Genomic DNA, 25874 nt, shown 5'->3' on the forward strand with positions numbered 1-25874 from the left:
TCCTTCACAAAAAAGTGGCATTTCATGGAGACACTTGCTCTGCGGACATACTCCAAATGAGGAACATGATCCTAGGACGAATAAATAGGAGTGTTCCATGTAGGAGGTATCAGGTCATCTTCTCTGTTGGCTGGATATTCTGAGTTTACAACTTAAAAAATACGTTTTAGACTCAACATAGTGAAAACGTCAATTCTCCCCCAAATTGATCTATAGGTTCAGCACAATTACCATCAAAATCCCTGCAAGATTTTTTTGTAGCTTATTCTAAAATTTATGTGAAAAGGGAAAGAAACTAGAATCGCTAAAACAATTTTGAAAAAGAATAAATTGGGAGGAATCATGCTATCCGATTTTAAAACTTAGTATATAGCTAGAAATAATTGAAACTGTGGTATTGGTGGAGGGGTAGACTCATAGATCAATTAAACAGAAGAGAACTAAAAAATAGACCCATACAAGGCTAGTCAACTGATTAAAAAATTTTTTTTTATTTATTGATTGATTTGAGAGAGAGAGAGAAACATTGATTTGTTTTTCCACCTGTTTATGCATTCATCGATTGATTCTTCTATGTGCCCTGACTGGGGATTGAACCCGAAACCTTGGTGTATGGGGACAATGCTCTAAGCAACTGAGCTACCCGGCCAGGATGTGAACTGATTTTTTACAAAGTTGCAAAAGCAAGTCAATGGAGGAAGGATAGTTTTTTCAACAAATGGTGCTAGATCCCCAGTGCACGGTGTGCAGGAGGCAGCTGATTGATGCTTCTCTCTCTCTCTCTCCCTATTCCTTCCTCTCTCTCTAAAACCAACAAAAACAGAGGGGGTCTGGGCGGGGGGACATCTGTAACAAAAATAAATTAATAAAAAGTTCAAAAAATAAAATCAACAAAAACATATTTAAAAAAATAATAATCTAAGGATAGCAAATAAGCACAAGAAAAGATGTTTAACCTCACTGGTCATTAGGGAAATGTAAATTATGACCACAGCGAGGTATCAGCACCAATTAGAAAGGCCAAAATAAAATATGACAACACCAAATGCTAGTGAGGATGCAGAGAAAATGGATCTCTCGTGCATTGCATGGGAATGTAAAATAGTAGTCACTCTGGAAAACAGTTTGGCAAAATTATTTTTTAGACACATCAGAAAAATGGTACATCTCTACAGGAGTCAATCTGCTGAACTATGCAACCATCATAGTATTGGCATGCTCTTAAACTAAATATGTACTTACCGCCCTGGCCAGTTTGGCTCAGCGGTTAGAGCGTCGGCCTGCGGTCCTGAGAGACCCGGGTTCGGTTCCCGCTAAGGGCACGCGACTCGGTTGCAGTTTGTCCCCGGCCCTGGTCGGTTGTGCGGGTGGCAGCCACTCGATGTGTCCCTTCACATCGATGTTTCTCTCTCTCTGTTCCTCTCTCTCCCTACCACTCTACCTGAACAAGGAATAGAAAAGTGTCCTCGGGTGAGGATTAAAAAATAATAATAATAATAATAAAAAAATAAATATGTACTTACCATATGATCTGGCAATTGCATTCCTGGATATTTATGCCAGAAAAAAATGGAAACTTATATCCACACAAAAACCTGCACACCAATGTTCATAGCAGTTTTAATTTGTAATAGCCAAAAACTGGAAACAAGCCAAATGTCCTACAGTGGCCAAATGAATAAACAACCTATGGAACATCCAGACTACTCAACAATAAAAAGAAACAAACTGCAACAACATGTATGGCTTTCAAGGACAGTACGCCGAATGACAAAAAGCCAGTCTCAAAAGGTCACACACTGCTCAATTTCATCTTGTTAACAATTTTGAAATGACCTTTTAGAGATGGAAAACAGGTGAGTGGTTGCTAGGGGTTCCTTACAGGGTGAGGAGGCAGAAAGGGGCAGGTGTGACTAGGTAGCACTAGGAAGATATTAATAAGGATGGAGCAGTGCTGTGGAGGTGGTTACACATTATCAACACATGATAAAACTGCATAGAACTGGCCCTGGCCGGTTTGGCTCAGCGGTTAGAGCATCGGCCTGCGGTCCAGAGAGACCCGGGTTCGGTTCCCGCTAAGGGCACGTACCTCGGTTGCAGTTTGTCCCCGGCCCTGGTTGGGTCGTGCGGGTGGCAGCCACTCGATGTGTCCCTTTCACGTCCATGTCTCTCTCTCTCTCTCTCTCTCTCTCTCTCTCTCTCTCTCCCTCCCTCCCACTCTAGCTGAACAAAAATAGAAAAATGAGGATTAAAAAAAAACTGCATAGAACTGCGCGCGCACACACACGAGTACATGGAAAACTGGAGAAATCTGAATAAGGTCTGAAGATTGTACCAATGTTCCTTTCCTCATTCGGTGTTGTACTACAGTTATGCCAGATGTTATCATTGGGGGAAACCGAGTGAAGAGTACACAGGACCCCTCTGTAATATTTTCACAATTAAAAAATAAAAATAAAAAATAAGTTTTCTTAGAAAATATATTCTAATTGTATAAACTTTGATCAGTATAAGTATGAAGGAGAAAATCTTTTTAAAATTTCAACTAGAACTGTCACTGTTTTAGCAGAGTTCTTACTCTTCTATGTATTTTCATAGTTGAGATCATTCTGCACCTCCATTTGTAACCTACTCTTTCCTCCACCAATGAGCAGTTATTTTCTCCACATTGCTAGTTATTGTAAATGTATATTCTGAGTACAATATATAAAATTATTCTAGCCCGGCAGGTGTGGCTCAGTGGTTGAACCAAAAGGGCGCCAGTTCGATTCCCGGTCAGGGCACACGCCCAGGTTGTGGGCCCGATCCCCAGTGGGGGGCATGCAGGAGGCGGCCAATCAGTGTTCTCTCTCATTGATGCTTCTATCTCTCTCCCTCTCCCTTCCTCTCTCTCTAAAACCAATAAAGAAAAAAAAATTTTTTTTTTATCCTCACTAGAGGACATTTTTTCTATTTGTTGTTGTTGTTCAGATAGAGTGGGAGGGAGAGAGAGAGAGAGAGAAACATCGACGTGAAAGGGACACATCGAGTGGCTGCCACCCGCACGACCCAACCAGGGCCGAGGACAAACTGCAACCGAGGTACGTGCCCTTAGTGGGAACCGAACCCGGGTCTCTGTGGACCGCAGGCCGACGCTCTAACCGCTGAGCCAAATCGGCCAGAGCGAAGAAAATTTTTTAAATAAAATTCTTCCAAACATTAATTTAGCTCCAATTCTAATTAGAAGAAACAGGGTGAACAAAAACTAAGGCAGAGAATGCAGGATACGGCTGGACAATAGCATCATACTCAGCTAACAGTATAAGAAATAAAAAGTAAGTTAAAAGCTGCAGAGGTAGACTAGTACATCACAGAGCTCACTTCACAGAATGCCATTAATTTGGTTGCAGTATCTATTATGATTTGGAATATAGAGCTGCTTCTGCCCTGAAGCCCCTGAAACATGATAATGGCAGTTGGAAGTTTTGGGAGAGTTGATAAGAGTGGACTCCATGCCTGAGTTTGCTGCACCAGAATTTCCTGGGGGACATTTAGGAATAACAAAAGCAGACGCAAAACAGATTCCCGCGTGAACCGCCGAGATGGATTCTATTAGGAGAGTTGCCCTAGAATCATTTCCTAGGTATTTCTGTTGCAACACTCAGTTCCAAGATGGCAAGGACTACATCTGAATTCATTGCTACATTCCCCAGTGTCCAGTCCTCAGCAGAGCCCCATGCGGTTTTTGAAATGAACCCCAAATCAACCTTTGCATTGCAGATGTCTAGGACAACCCACTAGGCCCTATCAGGTGACTGGGTCAGGAGTGGCGGTTCAGTGATCATCCTGCCCTCCACTAATTCACTGACGGCAGGTAAATGAGATGGGCTGTTGGAAGTCTAGGAGAGTGTGGAGTGCACCTACACTAGAATATAAGTGAAGAATGAGGATATCTAGCTAAAGACAGAAGAGGCATTTTTACTCATGTCTTAGGAAACTGAATGTCATCTTCAGTGTAATAAGGAAAACAGGAAGGAATAACCCATGACTGCATCTGCTAAATACAATATACAATCAGGACTGAAACTGGACATACATACACAGGAAACCTTAGAATATAGACATGTGTCACAGCACTGACAGGCCCATCGAATGATCCTTTAAGGGGGAAGGAACTTAAGGATATGGTTGGGTCCCTAGAGGAAATAGCACTTGTACTTTGTTCTCTTTATTGCCAAACAGTATAACATTCTTTGTGTGTGTTTTATCTACCCATCCGCCAATTGCTTTGACATCTGGGTTGTTTCCACTTGGTTATTGTGAATAATGCTATAAACACTCACATACGTACAAAAGTTGGAGACGTTTCTCCTGGGTAGAATTCTTCTAGAAGCAATGTTGCCAAGTCATATGGTAATTGTTTTACCCTTTGAGACATCTCCTTGTAAAGGTGTTTGCCTGTTTTGTTTTCTCCCGTAATAAACATGGTCCCAAATAACAAAAAAAAATCATCCTAGCCCAGGCTTGGTGGCTGTTGGTTGGAGCGTCATCCAATGCACCAGTTGGGGCATATATGGGAGGCAACAGATCGATGTTTGATGTTTCTCTCATATTGATGTTTCTCTCTCCCTCTCTCGCTAAAAATCAACTTTAAAAAAACTTATCCTCGGGTGAGGAATGAAAAAAAAAACAAATATCCTAAAGAAAACCCAGTCGGATGTAGGTAGGGAGGATGAGGAAGATGGAAAAGTCACTATAGAGGAAAATCACATTAAAGTGAGACCGAATATGCTGAAAAAATAGATCATAAACTGACACGGGGACAAGACAACAAGCCAGCAGATTTAAGCAATTATGTTCAGTAACAGAAGAGGAAAAAAGCTAAACTTTCAAAGTCCTGTAACTGCAGTGAATGATGAAATCTCTGCATTCTGGTGGGGAGGGTAAGACCATTAACAGGTATGTTACTGAGCTTCAAAGGGTAAGCATTGGAACATACAACCAGGTCACTTAAAAGCATAGTGACAAGGGAAACAGCCATCCATGACCCCTGCCCCCAAAAATGTATTGTTTAAGAATAAAGACATTGGACAATTTTGAACGTGTTCCAAGACATTTAAAAAAACTGTTGAAATTCAGCCAAGCGATTGGGAAGTAAAACTCAGTAAATATTTAGATATGATTTACACAAAAGGGACCTTGAACCATCCTTAGAATCCAATTTCACTCTATCTGAATCACCTTCGGCCATTGACTAACTTTTCAATCCAGTCATCTGCTTTCCACCCATTTTGACTTCCCCCTTTCCTATCTCCAGCATCAATGGCATATTATGCTTCAAAGTCTTCCATAAATGCAACTATCCAGAAGTATTTGTGTAAAAAAAGTTCTTAATCATAACGCAAACCTAAAACTCAAAGCAGAACAAAAGCTCATTGTGTATGTACTAGGTTGAACCATAACACATTTTACCCCCAGAACAGAAATAGCCTTGTCTCACATGCTCAACTTTGTTTATCCTCACTCGACATTTTTGCATTCATCCTGATACAGCAGGAGAAAGGAGACATCAACTGGTCGCCACCCGCACGGTTGGGGTTAGGGACAAACTGCAACCAAGGTCCATGACCTTAGTGGGAACCAAACCCAGGACTCCCCCGTCCTCGGTTCAACCCTCTAACCGCTGAGGCAGACCGGCCAGGGAAATGCTCTACTTTTTAGCTGTCCATTCCCTTGCAGCTCATGCCATCTCCGTGGAATTGGCAGCAAGATGCCTACGCTAATGTGTGGTGATGTCAGAAAAATCTGAAGGTAGATTGGGGGTGCCCATGCCATCTCTATCACCCTTACCCCACTTTTCCCTAATTTTTTTTTGAGGCAAAGAAAATATGGGTTGCCTCCCATATATACTCCAGACCAAACGCGAAACCTGGACATGTGCCCTAAATGGGAATCAAACCAGCAACCCTTTGGTCACTGCTAACCCTACTGAGTAATGCCGGCCAGGGCCCAAATACATTCTTGGTCCCTCCAAGTCCTATCACTTGTTTGATTACTAATACATTTGACTTTCATCCAATTCATTCTTTCACTTCAATTACCCTTCATGTCAAGTGCTTCAAGTAAGATTCCAACCCATATTTAAGCTGCTTAAATGTGTAATACACGCTGTACATCAATAAGGATTTTTTAGACTTCCACCTGTTGCAGAAATCCTTTTTCCACAGTATTAAAATACTTACAGTACCAGAGTGATTCTGTCTCCAAGAGGCGTTCAAAATAAGCAGTGGATAGTAACCAAAAAAATAACACCTTACAATTCAGGCAAGAGCACAACTTTATTTTGACCGCTAATAATAAACCACAATTGACAACAACAAAGGAGACTGTGCAGTTCAACTTTTTTATTTTAATAAAATCAGAATATGCACAGCACATGCAGTGCTAGCATCTAAACTAATACAATAAGCAATTACTAAAGCTACAGTGACTTGAGGTTCAATCCTTACATTCAGCAAGTTTAAATCCATTCTTACATTTTTGAAACCTTATAACTGAAAATATTGCTTACTGATAGAACTTGCTCAAATGCTATTGCTGAATGTACAAGTCACTGATTATGCCAATACAACAAAGATAACCACATGTTTGAGGATTGCAATGAGCCAGACATTCACTGGAAAAAAAAATACACACAACTAAACAAAACTCACGCAACAAACATCTGAGAATCTGGACACTTCATATCAGTGTTTTGAAGTGTTTCATTATTATCTTAAGACAAGTGTATCAAAACCTTGGCATGATTTAATTTCAAGTCGCCAATTTTGTTTTTACTAACATCAGAAAGTTATGGCTACACTGCCAATGCCGGGTCTGCTTAATTTGACTTAAGAGTTTAATATGACTTAACATTAAAAGCTCACACTACCCCGAAATATATAATTTCACGCATACGGTGACATTCAACATTCAAGTGCCAGTGTTTTTGTACTGTCTTTTGGTCAAGTTTCTTTAAACTTTCAAAGAATCACTTTTAGGCTTACAAAAATAAATATTTGTCAAAATGTTCAATAAATATTACATAAAACTAGCAGCAAAAAGTATCTAGAAATCTGTCGTGTGCAAATAGTTTTCTTCCCAACCATCACTCCCATGGTCCCAAATAAATTTTAGAATCTAGTCCCATCCCCCTTCCTAGACAAGCTGCGTTCAACAATCTCCAAGAGACAAAATAAGATTGGAAGTTTAAGGACACGCACACAAGACATATATATAAAATTCTCTGAATGTGCAATAAAAGAAGTATTTTGTAAAAAGTTATGGGCAAAATGTACAAGGGCCTAAACCTAGACTAATTGAAATAGCACCATAACAAATGACCTCAATACTGTCAAGTGCACCTACTTAATAAAGGTTTTATAACAAGGCACAATACACTTGAAAATCTATTGCACTTTAGGAAATTTTTGCCGTCTCCCTATGCCACTGTTAAAAGATTGAGCGTTTTGATCACCGCATTCTGGCCACAAAATTAGCACAGAATTCAAAAGTGGCAGAGGCATTTTAGTGGTGGACAATGCTCATCTTTGGCCAGATTTAGCATAAACAGACTATAAATACAATGGAAACCTATGCAACTAAAACTGACTAAAACTGCACTGTATAGCAGAATTGACACCTTGTGCAGTTATGTACATATTTCCAACCTGTGTGATCTCAAAGATTTCAGTTTGTTACTCTTCTGGAGCCATTTTTACAAAGTCTATAGTAAGCCAGTTTAACATCTCAACGCAGCTTGAACAGAGTAATGTGAATCGGCATTTAAAATAAAGCCTGCTGCATTAATTCTTCCTGTTCATACCCTCTTGACCAAAAAACATCAACACTAGCATGCGTTATTAGACCAAAAATCATCCAGGGCCCTAATGAGGGCTGGTCATTGCTGTGGTCAGCCATTCTACCATTTCAATTTCATTTATGGCAGGCATTTAAAAAGTCTAAGTAGATGAATTCTCCTAAAAACCTATTTCATGTTATCAGACCTTTAAACTTTCCCTGTAATAATAGTATGCCCACATTTGGCTAGCTCATAATTAATGATCTGCCTAAACATTGAAAGAGGAATTGCTGTATTTACTTGCATTAACTTTGAAAACAGTGCTTTGAATGTATGCATGTATTCATACATCACCTCATCATGACTGGAATGGCTTGTTTAAAGACTATCAGGTTCTAGATACCTATCCAGGATAGAGTGAGCAAATCAGAACTTTAACTTAATACAGTTTGCCACATTAGAAACTAATTCCATTAATATGCTTCAAGACGTTTGTTGTTTGTTTTCCCCCAATGTGCAAGTATCAAAAAGCCCTAATGCAGGCTACCGCATAAGTTTTTTTCCTTATAATATTTATGGATGAATCGATGATTCCTGTTAAGTTGTATCACACCTGTGTGCCAAGGTTTGATTTTAGCCCAAGTTCAGTAAATTTACTTTGTCAAAACAATTGATATCTTGAGCATTACTGAGCCAACAGGACATCAAAATAAAAAGTTGTCTAAAGTTAAAGGCACAGTACATTAACAAACAAATGATCCTCAGTCACAAAATAAAAATGCAGTTTGGGATGGGGGTTGGTGGGAGGGGAGTTAATCCAAACTACAGCAATGAAGTCTTCAAACCACCTTCTGAACAGGGCTGCTGATTGTTCCTTTCAACTCTTCATGTGACCTTGAGCTCCCTTAAAAAAAAAATTTCAGTGGAGAATCACAGCTGGTAATGTACTGCGAGTTCTTGAAGCTACACAAGGTATAGTCTGGCTAAGTTACATGTGGTTTCCATATTAGCTTGTTTGGCAGGGTGACCTACTGCAAAGCAGGCTCAGTTACCCCACCAGTCAACCCCCTGGGAGTTGTAATTTCCTCCATATCCATCACTGTTGTAAAAGCCTCCATAGCCACCTAATGAGAGATTTAAAAAGGAGAGAAATTAGTTAAGTCGTCCATTGTGAAATATAATCTTTCCTTTCTATAAATACTTTGATATAAAATTATGAAAAGCAATCTAAAGGGCCTAAGTTCCCTAATGTTTTTAATTATGCTTTGAAAAAGATGACTCAAACGAAAATAACCCTTCCCAAAGACATGAGGTTAAAAATTAACATTACCTCCACCAAACCCTCTGCTGCCGCCGTGGCCACCTCCACCACTGCGGCTGTTGCTTGCTCGGCTGCTGCTGAAGCTGGAACTGCTGGCACCACTACTTTGTCGATAGTCTCTGGCACCAAATCCTCCGCTGAATCTACTACTACAAGGACAAAAATGTATGTTGGTTCACACGAAGGTGGAAATCTCACTAAATAACCCATAATTCTTGCTAAAACTTCCCAGTGACAACACACTGATATTTATATGCTTCAGTATCTAATATGGCCACAGTAGGTAAGTCGTAGTTTCTTCCCATTTCTAAAGAACACCATCCCCAACAGATCAAGCTACTGTGTATGTGAATCCCTTTTATTTCATACCTGAATGCTGTACATCTATTTTGGATTGTATATTGTGTTTGTGTGTTTATACTTTGATTCGTAGTAACTTCATGTTATAAAATTGATTTGCACTGAGCACAAACTATTATTTCAGAAGTTAACCTTTGACATAGCACCCATCTCCCTCATTATGTACCATCTGTACCTCACCTCTTAGACCGTCCACGACTGCTACCCTTGTAGTGGTGTTCATAAGCCATGCTTTCTAACCAAGACGGCACTTCTTGTTTAGCTTCAACAAGCAGATCCAACAAATCCTTTGTGATGTTTATGTTCCTCTCATTAAAGAATGAAGTGGCAAGGCCTGAAACAGTTCCAAAAAGTACATAAATTAAGGTCTTCCATAAAGTAGCAGTCTTCTCACTTTCCTTAAGATTAAGTACAATACTAAAAAAACTTACAATTTGCTATTTAACTAACTTGAAGTTCTTTGAACAAACCCTGACTTTTCTATTGCTGAAATGAATTTTAACTAAATTCCTTGGAAACAGGAGTTCTTATAATTTAAGATTCTGAAAAGTTCTTTGCTACATGCATCACACTGAAAAACAAACTAACAAAAGAAACAAAAACAGAATACATCAAGTAAACACTTACCAAGGTTTCCTACACGTCCTGTACGGCCAATGCGATGTACATATTCTTCAATATCACTTGGCAAGTCAAAATTGATAACATGTTTCACATTTGAAATGTCCAGTCCTCTTGCTGCTACCTGGAAAGTAACTTTTGTTATATATGGCCCACTTAAAAGAAAACCAATAGTTGAACATGAATACAATATTATATTATACATACTGCTGTAGCCACTAGAATTGGGCTTTTTCCTGAGCGGAACTGGTGAAGGGCCTCTTCTCTATCTCTCTGAGATCGGTCTCCATGGATACTGGTACAAGCATATCCTTCACGGTACAAGAAATCCTCCAAAGAATCTGCACCCTTTTTGGTCTCCACAAACACTAAGGTCAGTGAATCCTTGCCTACATTTGAAAAATTACAAGGTTTTTGTCACTAATAGCAGCTTTGTTCTTTTTGCACTTAGTGAACACACACATAAAGGCAATATTTAAGACTATTTTAACAGAACGTTTTGAATGAGGAAAAGCAGTAATGGTGATCCAAAAGGATTCTCATTACCCAAGGCACCAGAGTAATGCTGAAATTATAATTGTACCTGTTGCATTTAGAAGGTCAAGCAGAAATGACCGTTTGTCTACCTCTTCCACCCAAACTACTTTCTGTGTGATGTTCTCAGAGGTAGAGCCAACTCTTCCTACAGCCAAAAAGATATATTCATCCAAGAAATCACGAGCAAGCATCTGGAAGAAAAAAATTTTTATTATCTACTGAGACAAACAAATTCCTAAGTAAATAAAATTTGCAGCATTGAACAATACCTGTATTTCCTTAGGGAAAGTAGCACTAAACATCATAGTGTGGCGAACTCCCTTTGGTGGCATAGTATCTTGTTCAACTATTCTACGAATCTGAGGTTCAAACCCCATATCCAACATCCGATCAGCTTCATCCAACACCAAGTATCTGTCATGAAAAAAATTCAGTTTAGAATTTGCAGAGTTTTATTATAGCTGTATCAATAAGAACAATTATTTCTTTATTCAGGTAGTTAAATCCCTCATATCACACAATTTGATCCATGTACACAACAGCGTAGGATTTTGCCATTAAATAAACTGTCCAAGATCAGTCAAATTAGCTCTTCCTACTTGTCCCAGTGTGGTCACTCAGTCTCTACTAAAAATGTCACTGCTTTTTCAACATTAAAATTACAATAAGCAAGCTTTTCGTAAAAGTTGGAAGACAAAAATAAATCACTTCAAATTTTAAAATTTAGAAAACGCTATTAGGTACCACAAAGCTAATGACCAGAAGTTTTAAACATTGCAATTGCATTCCATAGATTTAGAAACTAACATACTTGCAGAAGTCTAATCCAATCTTTCCTCTTTCCATCATATCTACTAGACGTCCTGGAGTGGCTACTAACAAGTGGCATCCACGTTCTAAGTCTCGAATCTGCTGACCAATATCAGCACCACCATAAACAACACAAGGACGAACTCTAGACCTGTATGAAAACTACAAGCAAAGAAATTTCATCAATTTCAAGGCCAAGATTTTTACATGGTCATAATATTTCATTAGAATCATTGAGAAAGCCAATAATCACTCAAATGCAACTTACTTTCCTGGCTTCCTCATAGATCTGTACTGCCAGTTCTCTAGTTGGTGCTAATACCAAGGAGATTGGGTACTGTTTGCGGCGCCCGTACCTTCCATTTTCCTAAGAAATTAATTTATAAATTAAGCTCTTAACATCCTTTTTAAAAGACTCATTACAACATAATTCCTTTCTGTAACTTATGGATTACACTTGAAAGCTGTTTTACATTAAATAGGTTGGAGTGAGTCATATCATTTAGAAAACTCTCCACCTACAGCTACCGAAAAAGTTCTACCATAATTTCCCACTTTATACAGAAATATTTACCTTCATGGCCCTCAAGGCCTCGCCTGGACCATCTGAATAAATCTGACTCAAGATGGGCAAAAGAAATGCTGCAGTTTTTCCAGACCCTGTTAAAGAGAATGTTCATTCAACCACAGAAAAACCTGATTGTTTTTGAATAAATATTGGTAGATGAGTGTTCTGTAATTGCCCTATTAACAGGTTAAAAACACCAAGTGACTTCTTTAATCTACTTGTAATGTGAGTCCACAAACTAAGGCCCAGACTGTCTTTGTACATACAGCCATGCAAAATTTCATACTGTCTATGGTTGTCTTTACACTACAACAGCAGAGCTAAGTAGATGCAATAGACCATATAGTCCATAAAAAATGTTTATTTTGTTCCTTTACAGAAAAGGGTGTACCAAACACTGATCAATATAGTAACTCACTTCTTTGCATTTGTGTTTATAAAGAAAATGGGAATTTTGCCTCAAAGTGGTGTCAATTTCAATTACTAACACTTCCTTGTTGGTATATATTGCTAGTGTATGAAGGATGACATTCTCACTCTTCAGGCCAAATGATTCGAGTGCCGTGTATTTGGGGGGGGTTGCCATCTTTTTTTGCCCCCTCCATATATCTTCAGATAGAACGGGAGGGAGGGAGAGAGAGAGAAAGAAACACTGATTGTGAAAGAGACACATCAAGTGGTTGCCACCCACACGACCCCAACCAGGGCCGGGGACAAACTGCAACCAAGGTGCATGCCCTTAATGGGAACTGAACCCGGGACTCTCTGGTCCATGGGCCGACACGCTAACCACTGAGCCAAACCAGCCAGGGCGCCACCTTCTTTCAAAATGGTAAAACTTGGATATAGTAAAGCTTGTACTGAATTCAGAGGCTAGTAACCATCCTCATTTCCAAAAGATGGGAAGTGCCACTTTACCCACAGAGGCACCATTCCCTCGGCCTCATTCCTATGGATCACAGGCTATGCTCTATTCTTTTTACTTTAATCAAGTGAGCTTACTTACCTGTTTGGGCACAAGCCATCAGGTCTCTTTTCTCTTTGATAATAGGAATAGCATGCTTTTGCACTGGAGTTGGGCGAGTATAACGAGTAAGCTCAATGTTTCCCATAATAATTTCTCCCATCTCAACATCACTGAACTGTCAAGAAAGAAATTCAACATGGTCAAACTGCTAGAAACAGCTCTTTTTGTTTTATACTAATATAATGGAAAAATAATAATAGCTGATGTAGTTTAGAGCTTCTTTAAGTAAAAATTATTATTTTTGTGGGGAAGGGCTTTATCTACACTGGAGAAGTTTTGGGCGCTTTCTATGTTTGACTCATTTCCTATTTCATATTAATGGTGATACTGAGGCTCAATTCCTTTCCACAAACCAATGAGGCTGGTTAAGTAACTTTAAACAATTGTTAAATAAGAGCAGCACGGTTTATATATGCCTTTAGGAGGCCTACCTCATTTTAACATTCAATGAAAATACATTTCCCTGTCTTAAAAGATGAAGCATACTTACACTTTCAATATGTGGAGGACAGTTGTTGCCTGTTGCCTCAACTGGAATATCATCATATTTCTCAAAGTTAATCCCAGTGTTACCTCCAGAAAAGAGTTCCCTGAAATCAAAAGATTGGTAAGTTTACTTGTTATAACTAGCTAATAAGGCTGCATTGCATACAATTAACACACATTTCAGAAACTTACTGTTCCAAGCGTTCACTTGGTGGGAGTGGTTTTGACCAATCATCCTCATCTGATTTGTCACACCAGCGACTATTTCCACCACGTTCAAATTTGCCAAAGCCACTTCTGTCACCACGGCCGCCAATGCCATCATAGTCACTCCGTCCACGATCGTCAAACCTGAACAGCACAAGCAATTAATCAGAATCACATCATTTAACCAGTGGTTAACTTTAAGGATGTTAGCAATCCAATTCTGGCTTACTCTTATTTGACAAATAAGCCCTCTAATTGACCAGATTGTCTGAATAATTTACATAACTATTTCCTAAAATCAGTATATAGCCTACACAGTCCTCATACATGCTGAAATTAAGAATCAAATCTTGTACATTTGAAATCAGCACATAAACCTACACCTTTATATCCTCATATATTTAGAGGTAGGGAAAAGAAAGTAGCACACCAAGTATCAATTGTCCCAGTTACACTAGGATATCATTTTAAGGACAATTCACCCGTGTGACAGATTTTGGATAAAAGGTAGAAAATAATCCTTACCTGAATTAAGATGTTTTTAGAGTTTTAGGCCTGTTTGCGAAAAATCAGGACACACAGGACTAACCACAGCTATTAGGCGCATGAGGTCAGTTCACCACACTTGTGTAATCAAAAATATAAGGTGTTTAAAAATTGTCATATAGAATATCCACAAAAATCTCAACCAAATAAGGCCATTCACTAGATACACTTACTCTTTTAAATAGAATACATAAATTTAGAGAAATATAATAAATGATTTCATTATGCCAAAAGGCACTTTCTTATTCTCATCTAATTTCTATGTAAAAAGTTCAATTTCATAAATACCTCTAACAGCTAAGAAAATACAAATTATAATAGACGTAACTGCTTAACATCCAAATGGGTTTTTTATTGAGGAGAAAAATATGCTTAATAATCCAAGTACAAGGATGAGGACTTACCAAATTAAAGATCAATTCCTAAATTGCTATATTGTACACATATGTAAGGCAAGAAGGCAAAAAAAATCACTTACCTTCCCCTTGACCCACCACTTCCACGATCATTGAAGAAACTAGACTTTCCTCTCGAATCACCACGAGGTCCAAAACTGCTGTATGCATCTTTATCTTTATTAGAACTCCAGCCTGAACTGTCTTTATCGTAGAATCCTTCAATTAAATAAAAACACAAACCTATTTTAATGTATTATTAGAAACTGACAATACCTTAAACATGATTCTATGTTTCTCAATTTGAAGCCCTCAAATTCACTTTATCTCTATAGACTTGAGGGACAATGGTCATTCCTATCATGCCACTAGAAGAAAACCAAGATTGAAAGCTGGCTTACATTGTAACACAAAATGTTTTATATCTTTAATTCTTTCCATTAGAAAATAATGTATTCTAAACCAAGCAATCTGACTATCTAACGATGTTCTGAATGAATACACCTCTAAAATGTCAATCGCTTTGCCTATAACTCAACAATTACGGTGCTGTTTATGACCATCAAAACTTAATTTCAGTGCACTCTCCTTCTCAGGAGCACACCCTTGCCTCTCTATTCCCCCTTTTCTTCCCCAGGTGTGTTACCTTTGCCTTTCTCTCTCCTAGGTTTCAATGGCATTTCTTTTTGCTTCTGTAATTTGTTTCCGTAGCCTACATAGCCCAGCTGGCTCACTTCTACTACCTCTGTAAGCTTTCCAAATAAACTTTCTCTTTTAATTTGAAAAAAATGTTTAATTTCCATTCATGTTATAGGTATAAGTGAGTTTACAAGGAATCAGTTACCACTGTTTCAATGTTTCTTAAGAGTAATATTAATTTAAAACTTTCTCTTTTTTTCTTTTTGGGTTTTAATCCTCACCCTAAAACACTCTTAAGAGTGTCACATTACTTGGTTTAATACAGCACTTTTCCGTTTCAACAGTACAAAGTTTAAAAATAGTGCTCTGTTCACGTGAAATCCATACTGTCAGACAAGAATCAAGAATACATAGAAAAAAGTTAAATCCTCATCCTTACTCAGTGTGGACAAGTTCCTACGATACAGTTATAGACATTCAGTAAGAGGGGATGATAAGGGTATTAATAGGTAGAGGGTTTAAAGACAAGTAGAGGGTTTAACTAGCTTCAGTGACACTTTATTAGTCAAACATAATTTACAAGTTAATTAGGTTACTTTCATTCAGCTTTCTGCTTCTACTATTAGCCTGGTGACCAAAAGCTTTAGCTACTAATAGAGTTGCTAGTCTTTCAGCTCTAAAAACCTAGATACTGCCTCTCCCTTTGTTTTCCGTCACTGCAACAAAGAGGGAAAGAACGCACTAAATATACATGGGGGTCAATTTCAACTAGTACATTTTAAGGAATGACAACACCGTGATGATTAAAGAGAAACTCTGTAGTAACTAAAAAGAACGACATAACCGAGTGATGTGACAGAAACAATAGATTATATATTCATGTAATGCCAGGGACAATGAAGCTAATACAACACTCCATGTGGGTATGGAGGAGTGATAGCAAACCACATGCTCCTGTGGACTCTCCTCAACCCTTCCAGTATATTCCCCTCCAGTATATTCCCTCCTGACCTTTAAATAGTTTTCCTGACCTTTCCTTTTCCCCCAAATCTCAGATCACCCATTTAACAGAATATACAGCACCCACACAGTTGTCCCATAATTTGAGACGTCTAAACCCAGAGAACTACTCCCAACATATTAGGAGCATGCCCAATGCTATATACCCTGTTAACTATTCCACAATACCCCTCATCTTCGTTTTGGCATCTCTGCAAGACAGAAATAACTAGGTTACTATCACCATGCAGTTTGGTTTACATAGTAGGATGTCCACTCACCTTTTTCAAATTAAAATCATGCTGTGGTGAATGATTGCAAACAGACTAAGACAAGACTAATGAAATTGTATAAAACCGTGCCCTTGGCCTCAAAAGAGCATGACATCGGAAATGCAGAACTTTCCACTGTGTGACATTAAATGAGATTTTTCCAAACTGATTAAGTCCTAATATTTGAACCGGCTGACAGAGAGCAGTGTTTACAGACTTCCCAAGGTGCCTCATCTCATTTTCCCTAGGCCCAAATGTCTAAACTCAACAAGAATTAGGTCTACAAATTGCTCAAAAGACTTACCTTTAGTAGCTTCTCTGTTCCTTAAGTGAGGAGGAATATAGCGCCCTTCTAAAAAAAAAAAAAAAAAAAAAGAATTAAATGCCCAAAACATTCAAGTCAAAGGGTTTATTTTACCAATGCATGTAGTATTTTTAAAAAATGGTGGAAAAAAATGTTTACAATCTCTAGCCTTCTCGTCTGACTCTTTAACTTGAAAAGGGATAGGAGAAAAATGCATCTACTTTTATTTTAAATGGGCTATTGCTTTATAAGGATAACTTTAAAAGAAGGGGAAGACAAGTTCGGTGAACAAAAATTTGACTTGGAACCCTAAAGTGTACAAATTAATATAATTTAACTTGCCATTAGTGGTTCAATGAACAATTATTTTAGAGGCCTGATATGATATTTTATTTATATATGTATATGTATGTATAAAAGCTGAAAAGGGGAAATAATTTCAAGGAATTGGGAGTTTTCATTTGGAGCTTGCTGAATTTATATAAACTTAACTGTCACTCTGTATGCAAGAATATGACCTGGAAAATGGATGAGAAGGTAAAATAAATACTGTATACCCACCAAGTAAAGGGAAGTCAATTCACTTTATTACTATAGTAAATCTGCAATTTAACTTCCCCTTCTCCCTTCTTGGTTGAATTAAATATTAAAGATCTCTAGCCCGGCTGGTGTGGCTCAGTGGTTGAGCATCGACCCATGCACCAAGAGGTCCCCAGTTTGATTTCTGATCAGGGCACAAGACTAGGTTGTGGGCCCCAATCCCCAGTGAGGGGCATGTAGGAGGCAGCCAATTCATATTCTCCCTCTTCCTTCCTCTCTAAAATAAATTTAAAAAAAAAAATTATTATCTATTAGGAGGACCAGTTCCTAACATCCTCAGTAAGACTGGAAAATACAGCCCTGGATGGTTTGGCTCTGTGGTGCCCACAAACAGAAGGGTTTCAGGCTCAATTCCAATCAAGGGCACGTACCTGGGTTGGGTGTTCGATGCCCGGTCCCCGTTGGGGTTGTGCAGGAGACAATCAATTGATGATGTGTCTCTCTCTCCCATTCCTCCTTCCCTTCCACTCTCTCTTAAAATAGTGTGTGTGTATCAAGTGATGACTAACAAAAAAATAAAGTAGCAAATACTGCCAATATTTAAAGAAAAAGAGCAAGAATGGTAAATACACTAAAATTTAAAACAAACACTAAAAGGCCCTGGACGGGTAGCTCTGGTGGTTGGAGCACTGTCCTGATACACCAAAGTTTTGGGTTCAATCCTATGTCAGGACACATACAAGAAGCAACCAACGAATGCATAAATAAACGAACAAATCCACGTTTCTGTTTCTCTCCCTCTACTAAATAAATAAATAAATAAATAAATAAAACAAATACTAACTATGGGCCCAGTGAGGCACTTCTTGCCTAAAAATGAGGACATATCCTTTACTACATAACACAGTGCTTGAAGAAATACTGATTTCAGATTCTATAGCCAATAATCCCCCCCTCCTTTATTCTAGTGAATAGGTCAGAAGAGACCTAAACTGAGGCAAGTTTACTGCCAAATAATAAACCACCAAAATCCCTACATTTTAATACTAATAATTGAAACAAATCTCAAAAAAACCCTTTTTCAAAAGAATGATACAGTGACACAGCATTTAAAATCCTAACCACAAGATTCAATACAGCTTTGTTCTATTAGTTTCATGTTCTTCATGGAAAAGGGGTAGCTGTAGCAATTAAATGTGAATGTTCCCTTTATTGAGTCTAATTATGATAGATTCACTCTAACACAACCCCATCACCTCTAAGCTGGGCTCAGGATTTATAACCAATTCTTCTTAAGGTAATTTGTGGGTTGTATAGATTTCTTTAGATGATTATTTTTACTCAAGAAAACCAGTTCCTTTTTTACTACGAGAAGGTTACAATGCTTTAGACTGACCACTAATACATCATTACACTTAATACTGCCTACACATAATTCTTTACACAGTAAAAACTAGAGGGGAAATTATTCAATTTTAAATAAATCAAAAAATTATGGTATTATTCAGCAAATTCATAAAACATTTTACTTACTGCTGGCTGTACTTCCTCCACTCTGATTATCTGAAGAGTTCAGGTCTAGGCCAGCAAACTAGGAGAAGAGAGTTAAGTGGTTAGTAGCCAGTATGGTGAAATATTACTAAAACTAGTCTGCCCGCCTCGTGGGGCTGGTTTGAAACTCTTAATGCAAATGTGACCAAGAATGTGCTTTGAAGACTGTCAAGTTCTAAACAAATACAGAACAGTATTTATTACTGCACATACTGCAGAAGGCAGCACATAAAATGCTGGTGCTATCCTGTAGAAACTGGGTCCATGTGAGTGGTTCATTCAAAATGAATTTTCCCTATAACATTCTCCATAGTAAAAGCTTAAGAAACTTTTTTTAAAAATTATTTTTAAGTTATTTTAAAATGTCAAATACAAAGGATTAATTTTAGATCCAATCACATCTGACAAATATTTCCAATGTCAACTTTCTACTTGGAATTATTTTAAACCGACAAAGCATACCTGATAATGTCAAAACAAAATTTTAATTCCTTTACCCCTAAATACTGCACAAGTATTTTTAATTAGGGCAGCACTCTTAAGAAAAAATATATTTGCCGCTTACTAAGCACTGTTAAGGACAACTCTGAAGTAGGTACCTCCGTATTCTATTTCCACCGTTAAGATAAGCACAACCAGCATTCAACACCCTTAAAGATTAGAACTGCCTTTAATCTCCATTTTTACCTATCCCCTTATACTAGTAGTTCAAAGACTCAAATTTCTACAAAAAGACCTGCTATCTTCATCACATTCTGTTGTTATAGCTAACCAGGAACTACTGACAAGCAATGGGGGGGGGGGGGGCCAAACTATCCATGCCGAAAGAATTTTAAAAGCCACAAAAAGACCAAGTCGCACACACTACTGTTGTCACCTGTCTGCAAAGGTGATGTGCTATACCATAAGTCTTCAGTTAAAAGGTCAAGATGATTCTGTCTAATTGCAAGCATCAAGAGAGTCACTGAAAATTGGAAACAGATGCTAAGTCTTAAAAAAGAAAAAAATGAGGTAAGTCTTAAATGCCTTATTTCTATAATTTCTATTAGCAAAAATGCTGTCAGACTTTCTCTCTGTAGCAGTTAACTCCGACTGATATTTTAAAGCACAAAAGAAAAACTTTTAAAAAAATTATTTTCCTTTATTGATTTTAGAGAGAGAGGAAGGGAGAGGGAGAGAGAGATAGAAACATCAATGTAGATCCATTAGCGGCCTCCTCCATGCCTTCTACTGGGGATTGGGCCGACAATGGGGTGCATGAATCCTGAACCCGGAATTGAACCAGCGACCTCTTGGTGCATGGGTCTATGCCTAACTGTGCCACACGTGCCAGACAAAAGAAAAACTTTTGTTTGCACTTGTTACAAGTTTAATTTTACACTTGGCAACATGAAAAACCAACTTTATATTCTACTGTACATTGTTACGATTATTCTGTAGTAATTTTCTCAGCTGTGAATTTGCTTGCTGCTGAATTCTAAGGACTGCATATGCTTTTGAATTACATCAATTGCAGATTTAAAGTTCATTCCTGGCTAGAATCTTAAAAAACGGCACCACTGCCCTGGGTCAGGTGGCTCAGTTGGTTGGAGCATCACCCTTTACACCAAAAGGTTGCAGGTTTGGCCCAGCCAGTGTAGCTGGTGTTTGAGCATCCACCCATGCACCAGGAAGTCTCGGGTTCGGTTCCAGTCGGGGCACATGCCTGGGGTTGCAGACTTGATCCCCGGTGGGGGGCGTGCGGGAGACAGCCCACAGATGTTTTTCGCTCTCTCTCCCTCCCTTTCCTCTCTAAAAATCAGTAAAAACGTATTTTTTAAAAAGGTCACAGGTTCGATCCCCGATCAGGGCACATACGGGAGGCGGTCCAACGGTCGATCTTTCTCGATCGATGCTTCTCTTTCTCCCTCTCCCCCCTCTCTAAAATCAGTAAGAACATATCCTCCGGTGTGAATTAAAAATCAAAACAAAACGGCACCTCTTATATGGAAAATGTTAAAGATGTCCCAACACTTGATTTTTTTTTCTGTTCCACTTAACATGTGACGTGTGGGCAATTTGGAGGATTTAATATAATTGATTAATGGGAAAAATACTTCCAAAGAAATATCGTTGAGTCCACTAAAAATACATTACACGTGACTACTTAAAATCAATGTGTCACTAAGTTTTGTTTCAGGACTATTCGGGGGCTCATGGAAGGCCGAAGTGTACGTAAAGGCTACAAACATCCTATTGAAGAGCTTATCTGAAATGTTGCCACTGTTCAGAGGAATGCAGACTTCCTGCCACCAAAGCCCATACACATACCCCTCTTCTCAACTCCCACACCCTTATAGAAGAGGGGATTCCAGTAAGACAACACCACCTTATTTGGCCTATTTCAAATTTTACTTCACGGGCAGCAACAAGTCAACAAAAAAACTTTATTTTCCCCCAAGCTGCATATTTGGTTATTTCTTCCCACACTCGGATCTTAGCCAAAAAGACTGAGTAAAGCTAGGGTTATTATTTGCCTTTGGCCGATTCTTGGATCAAAGGCCACTAACATAAGGACACTCATACAACCCGCGGTCCCTCCTCCCACCCCTCCAAAAAAGAGCCGCGTGGCCATGGGCTAAATCGCCTTGCAGTGACTGCCTGGGGTGAAGTGCGGAGGAAAGGGCCGCTCTGGGTCCTTAACCTCCCATCTCTAGAGCCCAGCGCCACGGCGCACGCAGCGGCCCATTACTCCCTCCCCTCCCCCCCCCCCCACTCCTCCCCGAATCTTCTGCGTCACAAAACTTTCCACTCCGGAAACGCGGTCTCCCGGGCCGCAGCGCTGGGCCTGCGGAAACCGGGCTGGAGCGAGCGAGCTTGCGGAAGGACGCCGGGAAGGAACAAGATGCCCATTCCATCCTCCTTTCCTGGCCCTCACCGGCCAGGGACCCGCTGATCCAACCTCTCCCACTAGTGGGCTGCAGCGCCGCACAGCCGCCCAGCACCACACAAAGGAGGCCGCCGCCATTACCCCCGGGCGCAGGCCGCCCCCCGCGCCGCCCCCTCCCACATTCCAGGGCCGCGTTCCATCTCAGGGGCGGGCGTGCACACGAACACACGAACGCACACACACGCACACGCACACCAACGCAGCCTGACTTGAATCCGGGCCGCGCGTGTATGGAAGGCTGAAGCCCTTGAAGCCACAAAGAGTCCACACTCGCGCACCCCCCACCACCCATGGGTCACTAGGCAGTGGAGGTTCGCGCGTGCGCCTCTATAGCAGAGCGCGCGCACCCCCTCCCCCCCAGCCCGCCTGCGCACGCACACACAAAAGCCGCCATTGTGCTCGTCCCAGGGACAATACCGCGGGCCAAGCCCGGGACCCGGCCCGAGAGACAGTCACAACCGGCATTCCTGCCACCTCCCCGTTCTTCCATAGCCCCGGGCCAATGACCCTCGCCAGCCCTAGGCACTCAGGAAATGGGAACGATGGGTGTCAGCCCTGCGCCATAAGCCAAGTTAGGTCAGGGGAGGGATTCGTGCAACCCGGTGGGCTCCTTGCAGCTCACCTGCTGGTCCAGCCCAAGCGCATTTTCCACCGCCACATGACTCATCCCTGAAGAGTACCGAGAACTCGGAGTCTTCCGCTGCTGAGCGAGTGTGTTTGATTCACCGCGAAGGCCCTCTCACGGGAGAACTGCGGCTCTGGAGCGCACGGCGCTGCCACGGATCTAATATACTCACTCGCAAGAGTCTTACGTCAGCACGTAAGACGTGTGCCCTCCCTTTCACACCCCCACTCCCCCTGCCCCTATCACTTCTGCCTAGCTACTGCGCGCTCGTTCTGTCCTAACCTCGCGGGACTTCCTAGTCTCCCGTTCCTGGCTCGTTGTCCTACCTTGGAGCTCAAAGCGCCAAACGTCCTAATTCGCTTGAGCTTTTCTTTCCCTGTTCTCTGCTAATACACTACGTAAGGCTGGGAGTTCTCGAGATCTCGCGAGAACTTGTCTTCCCGCTTCCGCCAACTAGGAGGCCCTGAAATTTCAATTAGGCCTCTTTCACCTTTCATCCCCCTACACCCCCGCCCCCGTTTTTTGTTGTTCCTTTCTTCCTAGCGAGCGCCCTCTCTCTTTTCTTTCCCTCGGCCTCCGGACTTGGGAGATGCCGACAGATTTTTTTCCCAAACTAGTCAGCCCTCGCTCTTCCCCGGGCGGTCTCCCCGAAATTGGAGTTAGGCAAAAAAGAGGCCCGAATCTGAGAGCCACGTGACCGCAGGTGCGGGATGTGGTGGCCATTTCGTGGAGCAGGAAGCCCTGGCTTAAACAGAACGCTCGGAGGGCGGGGGGCACGAGGGGGAGACGAGGAGAGGAGTGGGAAGAGGAGGAAGGAAGAGGGGGAAGGGGGACAAACAGTGGAGGAAGGGGGGAAGAGGAGGGGAGTGGGAAGAGGAGGAAGGAAGAGGGGGAAGGGGGACAAACAGTGGAGGAAGGGGGGAAGAGGAGGGGAGTGGGAAGAGGAGGAAGGAAGAGGGGGAAGGGGGACAAACAGTGGAGGAAGGGGGGGAGAGGAGGGGAGTGGGAAGAGGAGGAAGGAAGAGGGGGAAGGGGGACAGTGGAGGGAGGAGGGGGGCTGGAGGCGCGCTGGTGGTCGGCGCTGTACACCGCGGTTGCCTAGGCAGCGGAGACGCCGCCTAGAAACGCAATAGTCCCTTGGTGTCGCCCCCAGACTCGAGTGCGCGCCCCCTCCCCGGCGGTGAGGAAACAATAAAACAATCGGGCGCTGAACTTGAGCGGGTGGTTGCGCACCCCGAAGGGACCCCGGCTCTCCGCAAGGGCGAGTGCTACATTAGGCCCCTGGTTTCCTCCCGCGGGGCGCCCAGCGGCTTAGGGCCGGCGACCTGCAGCGCGGTGCTGCCCACCCCCAAAGCCTGGGGACCTTCCACACCGAGAACGGCTCGTGTAGCGGATAGGGGGTGATTGGGGTGGCGTGAACTCGACCTGCCGAAGGAAGTGGCATTATCGGCCCGGGGTCGGGGTAACCCTCAGGCCACTGCGGTGGGTGGGGACGGGGAGGAAATGCGTTTCTACCGTTGGAGGAGCCCCTTGTGGCCCCCCTCCCAGCACGCCACCCCTGGTTCCAGCTTCCGTGCCACAGGCCTTAAAGTAGAAGAAAATGTGTCGATTAGCGGGTCCCTGGCTTTAAGCGAGCTCCGCACAGACGTGGTTCTTGTAAACGCTTTCTCCCCTCTCTTGGGACCCGCAGCCTGACAGAAATAATACGCAGGGTTTTCCACCATCCCCCAAAGGACCTTCTGCGACCAGCAAGATGCTCGTTCTCATCGCGTAATTTCCAACGTCCCACTCTCTCTTTCCGATTTTTAAAATTGACGTAATTCTAAGAGATAGGGAGATAATGTGACACTTGTGTCCTCAGGCGGGTTGTTTAACTGCTTTGGGTCTCAATTTCCTCATTTATAAAAGGAGTGGGCTGGACTACATAACCCTGTAAAAGACCCAACTCCTTTTTACAACAGTATTTTGTGACGCCCCCAATAACCATAGTGAAATAACATCATAGATAATAAAACCTAAACCTAACAACACACAATTTCAAAAAAACATGACCTAACTAGAATAAAAGCAGAACGGTTATAATAAATCAATGTATTTTAATATGTGAATGCTCCCACACAGCAACACTAACTGATGCTAGATACCTGCCCAGTGAAGTTAAAAATGCAAAGTGAGCCCTGGCCGGTCTGGCTCAACGGTTAGAGCTTCGGCCCGAAGACCAGAGTCCTAGGTTCCCTTCCCACTAAGGGCAGGTACCTGGGTTGCAGTCTGTTCCCAGGCCCCGGTTGGGGTAGTGTGGGTGGCAGCCAGTCATGTGTCTCTCTCACATCATGTTTCTCTCTCTCCTCCTCCCTCTCTCCCTCCCGCTCTATCTGAAGATAAATGCAAAAATGTTCTCGGGTGAGGATAAAAAAAAAAAATGCAAACGGAAGCCCTGGCCTGGTAGCTCAGTTGGTTGGTGTGTCGTCCAGATGTGCCAAGGTTGGGCTTCCCGGGGTGGTGCACATGCAGAAGGAGTCCCCCAATCAGAGCGTGGATGGGTGGAACAACAAATCGATGTTTCTCTCTCCCTTCTCCCTCTAAAATCGATCTTCTAAAAATGCAAACTGAAAAAGTGTGTTTTTGCAACTCAAATACCATGAGCAGTTTTGACATTGGTGACTTTGTTTTCCAAAATGGTGAATTCCTGGTAATATTTGAAACAAAAAAGTACAACCTCCCCTCAGTTGAAACAGTAGTTACATTCTTGGGAAAGTCGATGTGTATCAAAACTAAGTAAAGAGCCCTGGCTGGGTAGCTCAATTGATTAGAGCATCATCCGGATACCTCAAGGTTTTGGGTTTGATCCCCAGTCAGTGCACATACAAGAAGCAACCAGTGAATGCGTAAATAAGTGCAACAACAAATTGATGTTTTTTCTCTCTCTCTAAAATCGATTTTTAAACACTGGACAAAAATATTTTGTATTTATATGTAAAATTGTGTTAGCTCTAAGGAACTTTTTTTTTTTAATCCTCACTCGAGGACATTTTTCCATTTTTTGTTCAGGTAGAGTGGGAGGGAGAGAGAGGAACAGAGAGAGAGAGAAACATCGACGTGAAAGGAACACATCGAGTGGCTGCCACCCGCACAACCGACCAGGGCCGGGGACAAACTGCAACCGAGGTACATGCCCTTAGCGAGAACCGAACCCTGGTCTCTCAGGACCGCAGGCCGATGCTCCAACCGCTGAGCCAAACCAGTCAGGGCAGGAACTATTTTTTTAAGTGAGTGTCCAGCATTGTAGACTATCTAGCATGCCTGACCCCTGCCCACTAA

The 25874-nt window shown here is 41.4% G+C and overlaps 1 protein-coding gene and 1 non-coding gene across 2 annotated transcripts; both read right to left on the minus strand.

The window, feature by feature from the left end:
- Positions 1-1143: 1143 nt before the first annotated feature.
- LOC118636855 lies at positions 1144-1211 on the minus strand. Its single transcript, XR_004960820.1, has one exon. It is a non-coding gene; the product is annotated as a small nucleolar RNA SNORD77 (small nucleolar RNA).
- A 5157-nt stretch (positions 1212-6368) lies between these two features.
- DDX3X (DEAD-box helicase 3 X-linked) lies at positions 6369-23075 on the minus strand. The gene is made up of 17 exons (XM_036270210.1): positions 22554-23075; positions 18985-19042; positions 16912-16959; positions 14781-14916; positions 13742-13900; positions 13554-13653; positions 13043-13178; positions 12043-12128; positions 11737-11835; positions 11470-11630; positions 10928-11072; positions 10705-10849; positions 10329-10510; positions 10128-10245; positions 9681-9834; positions 9150-9289; positions 6369-8943 (listed from the first exon to the last, which is right to left on the minus strand). The coding sequence occupies exons 1-17, from the start codon at positions 22596-22598 to the stop codon at positions 8864-8866; spliced, it is 1992 nt and encodes a 663-aa protein (XP_036126103.1). The 5' UTR covers positions 22599-23075; the 3' UTR covers positions 6369-8863.
- Between the last annotated feature and the right edge of the window lie 2799 nt (positions 23076-25874).

Source organism: Molossus molossus, unplaced genomic scaffold (genome assembly GCF_014108415.1).
Source record: "Molossus molossus isolate mMolMol1 unplaced genomic scaffold, mMolMol1.p scaffold_m16_p_2, whole genome shotgun sequence".
NCBI lineage: Eukaryota > Metazoa > Chordata > Mammalia > Chiroptera > Molossidae > Molossus > Molossus molossus.

Excerpts from the sequence above, each read along its gene's own strand:
- DDX3X (XM_036270210.1), bottom strand. The coding sequence starts at position 22,598 with ATGAGTCATGTGGCGGTGGAAAATGCGCTTGGGCTGGACCAGCAG. Across the intron at positions 14,917-16,911 it reads GAACAGAGAAGCTACTAAAG|GATTCTACGATAAAGACAGT; the intron begins GTAAGTCTTTTG and ends ATTTAATTGAAG. Across the intron at positions 10,850-10,927 it reads CTTTCCCTAAGGAAATACAG|ATGCTTGCTCGTGATTTCTT; the intron begins GTATTGTTCAAT and ends TTTTTCTTCCAG.